Genomic DNA, 16,192 nt, shown 5'->3' with positions numbered 1-16,192 from the left:
GAAATTACAATTGGAACTACTAAGACTGTGGTTACACGCCATTGCGTTCTGATTTCTATTGACAGATCTCTGTACTTAGCTAGTTTTTCTGAGTGGGTAGTTTGTAAGTTGTGCGTATTGCATACAGCTATATCGATTAAATATACGGTCTTATTAGTTTTGTCATGTAAAGTTATATCAGGTCTATTGTAGTGGATTGTTTTATCAGTAATAATGGTTCTATCCCAGTATATTTTGTAATTTTCGTTGTCTAGAACTGTGTCAGGCTGGTATTTGTAATATGGAGTTTTTTGTGGAATGAACTGGTATTTGAACGCTAAATGTTGATGGATTATTGCTGCTACTTGGTCGTGTCTATGTTTGTAGTCCGTTTGTACGATAGCTTTACACGCGCCTGTAATGTGCTGTATGTGCTCGGGGCTGCTATGGCATCTTCTGCAGGTATCTGTAATATTCGGCTTCTTCATGATGTATTTCTGGTAGTTTTTGGTGTCTATTACTTGATCCTGAATAGCAATCATGAAAGCTTCCGTTTCAGGAAACATTTCGCCACGTTGCAACCATGCATTCGACGCTGCCTTGTCGACATGTAGTTGATGCAAATCGTGGTAATGACGGCCATGCATAGATTTTTGCTTCCACATGAACGCTTTTTCAGGGTCAGATACTATGTGTTCATTCTTTTGTGCGTTAATGTCATGTAAATTCAGAGGTGTTAGATTTTTGTCACAGAATTGTCTTTTGCGTACACGTAATAACCGTAGCAACTGTAATTAACTGCCCACGGTTGGGAAGTTTTAATCGAAACATTACGGGCCATTTTACTCAAAGCGACTTACTACTTTTTATGCAACGATACACAGTTCACATAACTATACACATCGTGACTGCAGCGACACGTGTGAAACGCTCACAACAGTTAGTCAATGATAAGCAGAACAGAGACTTCTTGTTAAATATTGTTTTGTAGTAGGTATGAATTAATAGGTATTCAACGTTTGGGGAAAGCTTTGACCATTCATTTGAATGTTTTCTTAATGTTCCATTCTAGTTTAAAAACCATATCCGTAAAATAGGTCCTTTTTAACACCCGTGATGAAAATCGCCCAAACTATCAAGAATCCAGGAAAGTAGCTGGAACAGTCCAAAGAAAAAACTAGTACCACTATCATGAATATAGTTAATTAAGCTGTCACAACCACCAGATAAGAACCCAGTCACTAAACGTTAGTATTAATCATACTGCTATAACTAAACTGCGCATAGTGCAAACGAGGAAAGGATGACGTAACTCAATCAATAATTGTATAGTAAATTACAGTTTGTACAATGTAACCCGTTCTAAAATAATTCGTAACTCGATGAAATAATAATTATAAAATCTATGCTATTTGATAAAAAGTAACGAAATGTAGAGAAGACTGGCCGAATTTGGCATAATTCGTGCATTTGTACGCGAAATAAAAGAACCTACTCGTAGTACATACATAGGCTTAGCATAGCGTCTCTTTAAAGTTTAAACAGAAGGAAATGCCTTGTCGCTGACGTATCGAACAAAAACGTTGCCTGATAAGTTACGTTTACTCTTTACAATGCACGCGTGTAATCAGCAATATATTCACTAGCTCATTGTTGACAGACGCTTAAGCAGTGGGTGCTATAATAGCTGAAACGATAGAAGCATCGCTGATCAAAGATCACTGACCTACACTGTGACGCAATGCATCGGCAACGTGCAAATGCAACCAAATGTCTACACTGCAATTTTCTTGCCTTTGTCTCATTCAAGTTGTAAGATATTATAGTTGGCAACACAACCGCGGACTATCACTTCCCGCGTTATAAAAAGAATGCAATTTCTTAGTTTTTATGGCAGCCGTTAAAACCATCGGACCGATTTTGGTAAAACCCACATACAAGAATCTATTCCGAGAAGTGTATTCTCACAATATTGCAATGGTTTTCTTGTCAGTTAATATTGTTTGTAGGTAATTGTATGAGCAATCAAGCATGAGTTAACTACCTATTAAGATAATGACCCGATCTCAAAGAGACCTATTTTAGTGGGATGATGTTCGATTAATAAACAAATCACGTCATGTTTCCAGTTACAAAAATTCTAATAAGTATGCGGATACCAAGGTCAGTTAAGTCATTGTTGCGGTTAACGTTACTTGTGATATTGTACAAATAATCTCTGCAAGGTTCACGCAGCAATGTGGTCCTTAGTCTATTTTTAAACGCTTTACAACGGCATCGCATCACTACAATGTAGCCCCTTATATCTGATATAATAGGGATCTACAATTATTTTATAATATAAGCAGAATTTTTAAGGTCTCAAAACAACCTTAGTCAATTATTGATCAACAACCTTCGAGTGACAATGATTGTTTGAGGAAATTGGGCATAAGGATAGCTGCTGATGTTGGTTATTGCCAAACGGTTATCAAACTTCCTTGTTATTAGGGTTCTTTACAACTAAAAATGTTTTAAAATGAGTAACAACATGCAGAAAGTGTTGTCATATAAACAGGAAAAATGGGAATACTTGATGTTTACAAGAAAACTATACCTAGCAAATGAATGAATGAAATAAAGTTGAACGATCGTCGCCAGGTGGCAGAATATAATGCATCCGCAGCAACATTTATGTCGGATACATCTGCATCCTGACATATCAATAACTATAAAAACAGCATTTTATATTTACTTTCTGAAGTGCCTCCTAACTGCGGTTACAAGTTATATATATATATATATATATAAGAATACAGCTGCATTACAGACCGCACGTATCCAGTTTGACCATCTATGACGTAGAAGCATTACATTAGGTAGTACATTAAGCTAATCTAATCTGTAATGGGTATTATGGACGTCGTATTAAGTGCTATATTTAACTGAAGGTGACTATGCGTTTCACCTGAACCCTAACAGCTGCAAGACTCACCTGTGGCGCAGGATGCATTTGTACGCGAGGCGTGGAATGCATCATGTGCATCCCAGACACTGAGTGCGAACCAGCATCCTCCAACTCGTCCGCCCAGGGAGGCTGGAGGAGCCTGAGGTCGGCTCGCTTCACTTCCACCATCTCTTTACACTCGCGGTCGGTGACCTGCAAATGGAGATAATGACGTATGCTAATAGATAAATGGGTCTAATCTTCAGTAATGTACAAGGATCTAATTACGCAGTTTTATAAGGGGAACGACGAAGCGAAATAGTTGTAACTTTATCATTTGCAATAAATAAAACTGTATGGTTGATTATAATGATTATACGTAGTAGGCCATCAGCCAGAAAATCATCTGGCATCAATGGCAATCCAATGCTAAACGTAATCTTCCCCCAAGGAGCAAAACAAAGCGCGATTCCTTGCTTTTCCATATAGCTTCCGCAACACTATCTTCAATTTAGTCCATCAAGGAAGAAGAGGCACTGCACTACATTTGCCGAGACATAAATCCTTAATTTTTAAATGACCCACATATCAAAAAAAATCCTGTTATTTGTCACCATAGGGGTCACTTAAAAATTAGGGATTGATGGTGAAAACGGGCATAACTCACCTGGACTCTGATCCTCCTAGGCGAATTGAGAACCTCGCACACGATCCCCTCAAGGAACACATTTTGCCCACACTCCCGGAGAGGGTCAGCAGTCCTCACCACACACGCGGAGCCGATCAGGAGATGGCTCATTTGCGGGCTCGCGTCACTTATCACATCGAACTTGTTCTTGCCGAAAATGTCACTGTACTCCACCGGGTCATTCTCCTGCCCGTCCAACTCCACTATCACTTTGCAGCCGTCCGCTTGCCGAATCACGCCCGGGATGTAAATGCCGCGTTGCTTGGCGAGCACGCGATGGTCGCGCCACTCGGACAGGTCAATGTTGGGGTAATGGATGGAATATGGCTTGATATCCGTCGGGGGAGAGGGATGTTGGACAATGGGGGAGGGTTGAGGAACCGTTTGGATGGTCGGCTGATACTCCACGGGGAGAGGAGCGGAGATGGCGATGTTGTTCATGCAGTTGCGTTCGATCTCTTCGAGCTCTGAAGGGTCGAACTTGCGTTTCTTGGGCAGATTGCGGACAGGCGCCTGGGTCGCCTGCTGCGGCGGCGGCTGCGGCGCGTTACCGCTACTCGCGTTGCCGGGATTGGTTGGGTTAGCCATAGTTATGTTCGGCGTCAGGTTTGTGGACGACTGCGAAAGGCTCACTGTGCCGACGCTGCTGATGACCGATGCCGGTATCTAGAACAATGAGTTAAGTTATTTTCTTCCATTCTACACTACCTACCTACTTTACGTTTCTGAAAGTTTGATTGTACTCTGGTTCCCGACCACTTTCTGAAGGAAAACACCCCTTGTTTGGCTTCCGTGCCTTGTTATGAAGGCATTACTGAGTCATATTGTTTGTCATGTTAAATAATCCAATGTTATATTTACCTTTACATACAAAAACCAAATTAAGCTATTGAATACATTCAAACCATGAATGATCGGATAAAAAATCCGAAACTTTGAAATGATTGTAATCAAATAAAAAATGTTATGATTACATTATCTGCGGCGAGATATTTGCTGAGGAAACTGAGAGGTTTCGCTTACGTTTTCCTCAACGATCTCAGGCAGCGGAGCGTGTCGTTACGTTAAGAGGTTACCTGATCATCAGTATCAGTAATGATCACTGGGTAACGATATTGGGGGTGATACATAAGTACAAAACTGGAGCTCTCTTTATTCAGTAAATTAAACAATTGAAATATAAGCAGGCCTGGCTCACTCCGCGCGGTACATCCGATAATTACCTACAGCGAAGCGCCCCGCCGGCGGGTATTATATCAGTCGAGTGTCACGCGCGCGCCCGTTAGGACGCTGGCGTGCGTTGTAGTATGTACCTAATTCTTTAAAAATGGACATAAAGAGAAAGAAATATTGTGCGGCGTTCGGGTGTTTAAATTCGAAAAGAAATCTACACCGGATTTATATTTTTTTTCGCTTCCCAAAGATGCTGAAAGGTATGTTGGCCATGTAGGTAATCAATAATTCTTAGGATAGTAGTATAGGAACCTAACCTACCATGACTACTGCTCAGAATGCGTTCGTTCGTTACAGCCAAATGACGTCCACTGCTGGACAAAGGCCTCTCCCAAGGTTTTCCATAATGAATGCGTACTTACCTACATACGTACCTCATTACATATTAAGTAGATTAATTAATTTTTCACTAGACAGCAACCCTAACAGCGTAAGAAGAGTTCAGAGGCACGCGATAGAAAGAGATAAAACTTGTAGGTGAATAAAATTGTAGGTACGTAGTGCTGTGCCAGCTGAATTCCACTGTATCGCATCGTAGCAAGACTCGCATTTATTTAAACCGTCTTGCGGAGTAATCCTTCTGTACCTGTACTATTACTTATTCTGTGATATAAGTGCTTATGTATTATGGATAATGGATTGGACACAGACAAACCTATTTTGTAAATATTGACTCTGGAATATTGAGGAGTGTTCGACCGACAAGACATCTTCTTGATGTATCAGTGGTCATACTGTTAATAAGGTTATCTCACATCTTCATCGGTAGATAGAGGATTCCCCATGATCAAATAGGTATTTTGGCGTAGATGCTTTCAGAGAAAGAATTTCAAATATTACACAGTTATCCTTCCTCATACCATACATCTATAGCTTTTATTAGGTCACGCCAAAAATGAGTTATTTACCCTCAACAAACTGTGAGTAGTTTCTTTGATTTTGCCTATTTATTTTATGCGCCATACCTGTCATGATGACTACCTACTCTCGAAATGTTTACGTGAATATGAAATTTTATGGAAATCATTACACTATCTCGACGATACATTATTTGATTTATTTGACTATCAATCTGTGATTTCAATGACAAAAGAAGAAAGAGAAGCTGACAAAAATTACTGAGTTTCTTGCTTCTTCTTAGCACTGACCCATCTTATTGTCCCGTAACAGTGATAGCGATAGGTGATCTCTAGGTAACATAGAGCAAAGTTATTTGAGTGGGACGTGTAAAACCTATTTTGGAAAAAAAAACAATGTCATAACTTTTGAATTTCGAATGCTGTTTACCTGGTCATCGATGTCGTAGATCGCCGACCGGTAGTGGGGATGCGAGGGCGCGGGGGCGGCGGCGGAGTGCGGGTGGTGCGGGGCGCCGCCCGCGTGGTCTCGCTGCATCACCTCCGCTACCACTCACTCAAGCTTCGCGCCCCCACCACCTGGGAAAAACGATGGGCTGTTATAGTCTGGTCCGGGAGCACGTAGAATTTTGTCCAATGACCCCAAGCTACCCATCCTTATCGCTCGCGCGTAATTATATTGCTGTCGCGACTGTGCGACGGGCGCCCGCAGTGAGTGTGCAAGCCTTTACAAATACAAATATCACCGTTTTCGCATACACCTTCAAATACAATTAGTAACAATTTAATCGGTAAACAATATATTGCTTTGTCTGCGGGTCCCACACTAGGAATAACCTGTGTCGTGGGCACCCAGTGGTGCTATGTAACCAGTACAGCGGCGACAGATATAAGCGTCTATAAGTTAAGCTGTACACAGTAAGGCATGGTTTCCACCTGTTTTTAGCGGAGAGGAGAGGTATCTCGTGTCATAGTACAAAATGCGGACCTCAAGACATAATTTCTTGTAATGGTTCAAATTGCTGATCTGGCTAGAATTTTTTTGTTGTTGTCAAAGTTGTAATAGGTACAATACAAGTAGGCAATATAAAAGCTTATTTATTTGAAACAGGGTTACAGAGAGTTCGGTCTCAATGCTAGTCTATTAATTATCGCAGACTTCAATTATGAAAATTCAATCAATCACAAGGTTAAAACTACGCTCTAGTTTGAACTCAGTTTAGACAATCGTTTCGGAATATAGGCCTAAGAATACGGGATCGCTCTATTACTTTACGATACGGGAGCTGCCCTATACTACAATGAACAATCATATACCTACCTAGTACCTACCATCTGAACCCTAACTTCGAACTCCTCCAATGTTAGGTATTCTGATTAATTTCGTTGCGGATCCAATGACAGTTTAACTTTCCCTCCCCCGGGACAAACTTTACCTTCACTGGTTGGTTTTTTATTGGCGGTCAAACTATAGATCCTGGCTACACAGGAGTTGCAGCGCGGTGGGAACGAGAGGTGGGAATAGTCCCGTATTGTGTACGATAAAGTGGACAAATTACAACTGGTTTACAACTCCATTACAAAGTTGATTCATGTAAGCACGTCAAGATTTTTCATTTGAACATGTCTCCTGCGATGTCAAACACCCAGTAATCCCAGGATCTTAAATCTGACATCAGAGTTGTTACAGAGAAGTGATGGCAACAGAAAACAATGATTGTTTTTTAATTAAGTCTACACGCGTGTGTTGAAGTACTCATTCGAGTTCATGCATCGGTAGAGTCATATTCATTCATACTGTTAACCTTTTGTATAAACTCCCAAGGCAAGTAGTGAGTGATAGAACTTTCATTGAATAGGTAGTATCTACCTATAGATTCTATCATCTTGAATCATTATAATTAATATATTTTGGAGGCACCCCAGTCTCATTTTTGTTTGAGTTCAAAAAGGGTGCATACCTAGTTGGTACCTGCTATGTTCATACCTGTATAAACAAATAAATTCTTCCTATCCTACTACATATAACAATACCTCACGGGGTTTGGGAAATGCCGGGCCAAAGTCTTCGAATGACTAATAGAAACGGTACAATACTTTAGTTGATTCGTAAACAAATACACCCTTAACTTTAAGACATGACGGTGATTTGGTGTAATGCGATAGGAGCATATTCTGACATCATTGTATAATGCAAGGTGCTGCCTAACGAACTAACTACTAAGTTATTCATGGATATAAAAAGATACATACCTCGGCACAAAGCCCTACCCCTTGATGCTAAGTTTTTCTACGTCATAATACGATCAATACACCTTTAAACAATACCCCGTTTTTATAAAATAAACGAATAGGATTACATATCAATAGTCTCACGTGAACATCAAAGAAAACTCATTAAATGCCATTACGACTTGGCATTTAACATTAAATAAAATTAATAGTCGTATAAAATGATGTATAATGATATATTGGTCCTATGGTTAGGTAACATAAGAGCTAGCAACATTAGCTAAAAACCTGTCCAACTGGTCTAGAAAAAATCAAATGCCCGCGATGAGTAATTGGCATTAAGTGATAAAAACGAAACAGTAGTGTTTAATACAGATGCTAAAGTTTCTGTAGATACGCTATACAGACACATTTTACCTATCAGCTCTCTACACGATCGTCTTTTTTTCAAACTTGGTCACTCGAAATGCATTCGCGTGGTGGCAACTGTAACTATTTTAGTTTAATTCAGAATAGATTTAGCTCAGATCAATAACCCGGGGCACAAAGGTCTCTCTCTTTGTTTCGTTTTTTATACGGAAATGGTAGAATATTTTATCGCATTGCTATGCTAAGTTACGGGCAGGACAAAAGGAATAACGCTGAGTGCATTATTTAATCCTATTTCTGCCGCTCTGGCTTAACTTCAAGTTGGTACGGTCATTTTATGTTAAACAGTTATCGGGTATTCCTGGAAGTAGATTACTTGCCAGTTGTTTTGCGAAACAGCTTGGTAATCTAAACAGATAGGTATGGTGCCTACTGTTTTTATTGCTGCTAACAGTAACTGGAACTTGAATAATGAGTATGTTAGAATTTTGGGCATTAGTCATTTGTAAATTGGGAAATATTAATGTATTAAAGCAGATTCTTTAATTAATAAAGTTACCACAAAAAGAAGAATAATAATAAGCAAAATCTAGCATAAAATACTTTACGTTATATTCCTATCATATCGTATTATACCGTGGAAATATATAGGACTATAATAGATACTGTAGTTTAATAAATAAGCAAGTTCCAAATTAAAAATCCAATTATAAATTCAAATGGTTTATTCAGTATAAAGCCCTTTTCCAGGGCACTTATACACGTCCCAAATATAGCTTGCCCTACCACCACTTCGGGACAAAATGGGCTGGTGCTGAGAAGAAGTGGCGGAAGAAACTCAGTCACCTTTGTCAGCCTCTTTTTCAACCAGTTACAATTTATAACTTATATAAAAATGAGTAATCTAGCAGTAATTACGTCTTATTTATTATTAACATTTTGACGGTATTTTGTATAACCAGTATTTATAATCAAACACACAGAACACAAGTTCTAAGTTAGGTTACGTTAAGACTTAGGTTTAGGTTAGGTTAGGTTAAGCATTGTCCTTCTTTATACTGGTCATCAAACTACCGACCCGACCCCGTGGCATGTCACCATCAATTGGCCAGGTGTCAATATAATAGGCCTGGCGCAGCCACATAGCCACGTGTTAATACAATATCACAATAATACAATACAATTACACAACAAGCATAATAATAGTACCAATAAACAATGTATACTTAACTTTGGTCAGCAATCAGCATCACCTCAAAGATCCGTTCAGACTACTTCTCCATGAGAAATTCCATCCATTTATACACAAATTCTCCCTCTTTTTACTCAACTCCGATTGGTCGGCTTAAAACGACCAATCAGAACAGTCGACCAATCACGGTACAGGATCTTAAAACTATTTTTATTCGGAAGCGGAAGTTGGAGTTTCTCATTTTACAATATATTAAAAATAGGGTAATATTATCTTTCATATTTAGAATCATTAAATTCTGAATTATTAAGAAACCAAAAACCTTACAATAAATTCTAATTTACGAATTATATAAATCTGAATTTCAATCTGTCAGTTAATATGGCGGCTGTGCAATGTTTTGTGTGTGTAGTGTTTAACAAGTTAAACAGTGTACCAATTATACATATTTACCATGGAATATTAATATAAATCAGGTATGTAGATATATATATTCTAACACGGCCATACTGACATGTACTTCGTTCTCGAAGTACTTTTCGATTTTATAAAAACAATACAGTGTTTACATTATAATTATTCAAATGTGAATTAGCCAGATGTATAACTACAGGAATAGCCACAGGCATTAAGCCATAAATATTTATTCATAGTTACTTAGCCACAGGCACAACCACCAGGCACAGCCACAGCCACAGTCATAAGTATTTAGCCACAGGCACAGACACAGGCACAAGTATTTAGCCACAGGCACAGCCACAGGCACAGCCACCGGCACAGCCACTGGCACAAGTATTTAGCCAAAGGCACAAGTATTTAGCCACAGGCACAAGTATTTAGCCACAGGCACAAGTATTTAGCCACAGGCACAAGTATTTAGCCACAGGCACAAGTATTTAGCCACAGGCACAAGTATTTAGCCACAGGCACAAGTATTTAGCCACAGGCACAAGTATTTAGCCACAGACACAGCCACAGGCACAAGTATTTAGCCACAGGCACAGCCACCGGCACAGCCACCGGCACAGCCACTGGCACAAGTATTTAGCCACCGGCACAAGTATTTAGCCACAGGCACAGCCACCGGCACAGCCACTGACACAAGTATTTAGCCACAGGCACAGCCACAGGCACAAGTATTTAGCCACAGGCACAGCCACAGGCACAGCCACGGGCACAGCCACAGGCAGAGTTTCTTATTGAACATTACATTTGCGTTTGGCACATACATAATAATTACCAATTATGAAATACCACAATCGCTCTGTCAGCCCTGACATCTATCAATCATTTCCTTGGGCCAATACCGCTAATTTTCTTATGAAACTATAATTAACACTAATTTTCATTCCTCTCAGAGCAAAACAATAAGGTATATTATAAATATGGACTATGCAATATTATTACTGGAATTAAAAATAAAATAAGTTCCTTTGAATTTTAAGATACCTAAAACTTCTTTCACCAATGGTTTTGGGACACGTAAGTATACCAAATCACCTACTTGCAATGTTTATATTGTCTCGAAAAGCCTTGTAAAGGAAACTGAAACCATTTCATACAAAATTGGACCCCTATCTAAGGAGACAAAAATGATATCGAATAATATCTTAAAATTACCAGACCCTTACTAAAAATTGTGCCGAATTTAGTAATAATAATATGTATGCAGAGTTATTTAAAAGTTTTGAAAAAGGGAGGTCAAGTAATAGATAAACAATCTATACTTAACTAGTAGCCTGATCATAATGTGAAAAAATGTTTCCTGTTTAATAATATCATGTCTTTTTTTTTCATTTCTATTCTAGCTACTAACAAGAAAGAGATTGTCCAAGAACAATACGAAATGCAATAACATCAGCTATCATCGACAGCTATCAGGGCACTGACAAAAAGAGATATATTTTTTTTACACGATTGTTTTGTGTTTAGTCATTAATTGTCATTTAAGTAGCTTACATTTAAAATGGTTTGAATATAATTACATTTTGTTTTAATCGATTGTACTTGTCCATCAAAAATATTCTTATATTTTCTCCTTTCCCAGAAAGAAAGTTGAACTGTTTTATTTTGGTTATTTATTTAAGATGATTAAAAAAAGATGCGAGATGGTATATTTGTTGCCAATAACTAAGAAAATTGTACTAGTGACAAATCCTCATGAGGTTAAATGAAGTGAAATTGTACCAGTGACAAATCCTCTCATGAATTAAATTATAGTATCAACACAAGTACCGATAAAATCGCCGAGGTAATTCGATACTAATAATAAACACATTTCCTTCATTATTAAACCAATGCCTTGAAAGGTACAACTACACCGACTCCAGGGTATAATTTTTTTTCAAAATGAGCGTTATAATCTCATCAAAATAAAGAAAATTGAAACGCCTTTCTTTATGCGGTATATTCAATAACAAGTACTAAAAAAAAATTAATGGCCTTATTTATATTATCATTAGGGCCGTTTAAATAAGTGAATCGGCAGATTGTCTACGATTTGCATTTTGGCATTATTCAAAATATTTATCTAAGGTAGGTTGTTTTCAAAGATATATTACCTATTGGTGTTAATGTGGGAACAAGGTTGTGGAATATACAAATATTAAGAGAACATAAATGATTATGGTATAATCGTGTATAGTAGTGTTTGTTTATATTGCTATTCCTTTCTAATGCATCAATGTATAATAATTATCGAATATGTCCATCATTAAACGGTTATTGTGTATAATGGTATATTTGTCTCAATGCTGCAATTTAGCAAACAAGGTTGTAAAAAACCTATAGATTTTGAAATAGTATTGTTATTTTATTGTTAAATTTTTCATAATACGTTCGGCCAATCTGACATTTAATTACAATTATTGTGTTGGATATGTGTCAGAGACAGTACAAATACTACGCTCCACTTGATGGATGTACCGGTAGTAATCATGTAATGAACCAAGTGTTTTTAATAGTAGAAGTAAACTAAATTTAGGAAAACCATTAACCAAAATTAGGATTATGTCTACAACCTTCCGTGGATTTTACGAGTCGGAACGGCATGAAAAGTTAACACAGCAGACTACAGAAGAGAAAGGATAAAACGCCAAGAGATTAGAAGAAAAGACTTGTCGAATAGAATACAACAAAAAGGAAAAACTAATAAGAAAGAATACCTAGGGGCGGTGAGATGTTCTTACGGAAAAAAAAAGAAGAAAAAAAATATAGCGTAGTGGATCATGCTAATATTTTTGTCGAGTTGAATTTGAAATTTAACTTTACTAGCCTATTTCATCAGTTATAATATTTTTTTTTTCAAATGTATTGTAATATTGCAATAGAATTAGAATTTAAATTGTATTTATTTAGTATGTAACTATGTGAAAAATTTATATCAAAACTATTTTTTTTTATGCTTTCTTACACAATGTATTTTGATTATTGAAATAAATGTCTTATGCATTGTCTTTTCAATCCGACGAAATAGCCCTCCTATTTAGGACCATGGTGACCTTCCATGCAAGTTAAACAACACTGTCATACTCTACACTGCTAATTAGACTTCTATTAAAAAGATTTACTACTAGTATAATTTTGCTCTGAGAGACGTATCTTAGGTTTGATATAACTCGCTGTGAACTACAATGATATCAATTCAGATAGGTGTTACAGGTTCTCGACTTAATATACATAATATACTAAAGAAAAGCCCTAAAGGGCCTTACCGGCCTTCGCGATGGTCGCCAAGCTGCTTCATCCAAACTCCGTCGATCGTTCTTCGATGTTCATCACCTTTCTGCACCGTTGTCGCTGGTTGTTGACTCGATGACTTGCAGCGCCGCGTTTTCATCAGGTCTTCGATTCGGGAAAACAGCATCTTATTCGGTTTTGAGGTCTATCCGGAGAGCAGGTGCCATTCTGAAACTTAGACAAGGAAGTATTAGCAAAAACGCTCGAATCCCACTTCTGATGTTAGAATTTTGGGCATTAGTCATTTGTAAATTGGGAAATATTAATGTATTAAAGCAGATTCTTTAATTAATAAAGTTACCACAAAAAGAAGAATAATAATAAGCAAAATCTAGCATAAAATACTTTACGTTATATTCCTATCATATCGTATTATACCGTGGAAATATATAGGACTATAATAGATACTGTAGTTTAATAAATAAGCAAGTTCCAAATTAAAAATCCAATTATAAATTCAAATGGTTTATTCAGTATAAAGCCCTTTTCCAGGGCACTTATACACGTCCCAAATATAGCTTGCCCTACCACCACTTCGGGACAAAATGGGCTGGTGCTGAGAAGAAGTGGCGGAAGAAACTCAGTCACCTTTGTCAGCCTCTTTTTCAACCAGTTACAATTTATAACTTATATAAAAATGAGTAATCTAGCAGTAATTACGTCTTATTTATTATTAACATTTTGACGGTATTTTGTATAACCAGTATTTATAATCAAACACACAGAACACAAGTTCTAAGTTAGGTTACGTTAAGACTTAGGTTTAGGTTAGGTTAGGTTAAGCATTGTCCTTCTTTATACTGGTCATCAAACTACCGACCCGACCCCGTGGCATGTCACCATCAATTGGCCAGGTGTCAATATAATAGGCCTGGCGCAGCCACATAGCCACGTGTTAATACAATATCACAATAATACAATACAATTACACAACAAGCATAATAATAGTACCAATAAACAATGTATACTTAACTTTGGTCAGCAATCAGCATCACCTCAAAGATCCGTTCAGACTACTTCTCCATGAGAAATTCCATCCATTTATACACAAATTCTCCCTCTTTTTACTCAACTCCGATTGGTCGGCTTAAAACGACCAATCAGAACAGTCGACCAATCACGGTACAGGATCTTAAAACTATTTTTATTCGGAAGCGGAAGTTGGAGTTTCTCATTTTACAATATATTAAAAATAGGGTAATATTATCTTTCATATTTAGAATCATTAAATTCTGAATTATTAAGAAACCAAAAACCTTACAATAAATTCTAATTTACGAATTATATAAATCTGAATTTCAATCTGTCAGTTAATATGGCGGCTGTGCAATGTTTTGTGTGTGTAGTGTTTAACAAGTTAAACAGTGTACCAATTATACATATTTACCATGGAATATTAATATAAATCAGGTATGTAGATATATATATTCTAACAAGTACATTATGTCTGGTAATGACGTAAACATCCATCACATCTAGATTTCAGATTTACATGATTAAAAATATTACAGATGATCTGTTAGAGATCAAACGAACCTCCTTTTCGATTGTAATTAACCAAACATTACGAGTAACTGACCACTTACAGGAAACATATTTTTCCATAAATATAACGCCGAATTATCTGGTCAGTAGTCAGTCACAGTAAATAGTTTATTTAAAAATAGAATAATGATTGATAAAACTACGTAGTGGTAGTACTTCGGTGGGTGATACCAGCGAGTAGATCGTTTGAAGTGGCTTTCAAATAAAGGCTGATGAATAGACAGAGCATTAATTACTACTTGTTTCTATATTTTCCGACAAATAAAATTGCACGTTATAAGTATGGATGTCTTCATTAATAAGCCCTATATTCTCAAGTCTCTATCATCAAAAATAAAGTCATGGAGAAGTATAAATCGACTTATTGGCATAGAAAACGGGCCTGAAATTCAGACGTACCTATCCAGGTGTGACGTAAGCGAAGTAATAATGAATTTGTGACGTGGCTACGGCTAGACGCGATGACGGCAGGTGGAGTAGAGAATGTTTGTTTTTGTTAACACAACAAATGCATCTCGTACACATGCTGCCATGGGCAAGAGCAGGTTATTTGGGACGACCACTTGACCATTAGCGGTGAATCATAAATGGATGGTATCATTTGTCAGTACACCCATGGAAACAACATTGATAAACAGCCGAAATAAGGCATGGTTCAGACACGTGCGATAACCGCGCGGTTTCGAGGTGTTTCTCATTGAAGAGGCTCTGAGGCGGTAACCGTGCGGTTACAGTTTGATGCAAATGTAGGTACCTACGTCGAATGCCCAACAGCGCGATTATTGCTGTGTCTGAACCAGGCCTTATTATTTAGCTGTTAGAACTGGAGAAAGAAAACCGAAGTTCTAGCGATTCCTATCGGATATCATGTAAATGCAGAGACGAGAAAGGATCGCTTTTAGAGAGCATCTCATCAGCTTGAAACTAGAGATGAAAGAGAGAAAGTAGATGAGATGAAAGTTATTTAGCACAATACGAATCATTGCCAATTATTAAGGCGCATTATTGGGCGACTTACTTCATATGGGCAGTGTTACAGCAAGTTGTAAAAGGACAACAACAAATGTCAGGAGTTAGGGAGTTCGCGTCTTTTCTGATGCAATGCGAAAGGCAGATGACAAACAAAGGTATGAATAAAATACCCATCTTAACTACTACTATTTTCTTCTCATATTAATTTAGTTGCTATTTAATTTAGCCTACAGCTTCCTATGGAACCACACAAAGGGGAAAATAAACACAACTAATTGAGAAAGGGATAGTTTTCAGATGAATCATGTTAAAATTAATTTGTAAGTACATAATATCACATAAGTACTTAACCCAAATTTAAATTACCAATTAACTTCCACAAATTAAAAAACTTTTAAAGGTAATATTGCAATTAGCAAAATAATGCATTATTAAAATTAAATAAATTCTAGATACTTATA

At 37.4% G+C, this 16,192-nt stretch overlaps 1 protein-coding gene across 1 annotated transcript in view; it reads right to left on the bottom strand.

Annotated features, from left to right (window-relative positions):
* Positions 1 to 16,192, bottom strand: part of LOC135081883 (uncharacterized) — a 64,727-nt gene that overhangs the window by 46,389 nt on the left and 2,146 nt on the right. The window contains exons 2-4 of the mRNA XM_063976667.1: positions 6,114 to 6,262; positions 3,573 to 4,259; positions 2,954 to 3,118 (exon numbers count right to left, since the gene is read on the bottom strand). Of these exons, the coding sequence (XP_063832737.1) occupies positions 2,954 to 3,118; positions 3,573 to 4,259; positions 6,114 to 6,221 (960 nt within the window). The 5' untranslated portion in view covers positions 6,222 to 6,262. The remainder of the gene's footprint in view (positions 1 to 2,953; positions 3,119 to 3,572; positions 4,260 to 6,113; positions 6,263 to 16,192) is intronic.

The sequence above is a fragment of the Ostrinia nubilalis genome, chromosome 20, assembly GCF_963855985.1.
Source record: "Ostrinia nubilalis chromosome 20, ilOstNubi1.1, whole genome shotgun sequence".
Lineage (NCBI taxonomy): Eukaryota > Metazoa > Arthropoda > Insecta > Lepidoptera > Crambidae > Ostrinia > Ostrinia nubilalis.
This window is presented reverse-complemented; position numbering and strand designations above follow the sequence as displayed.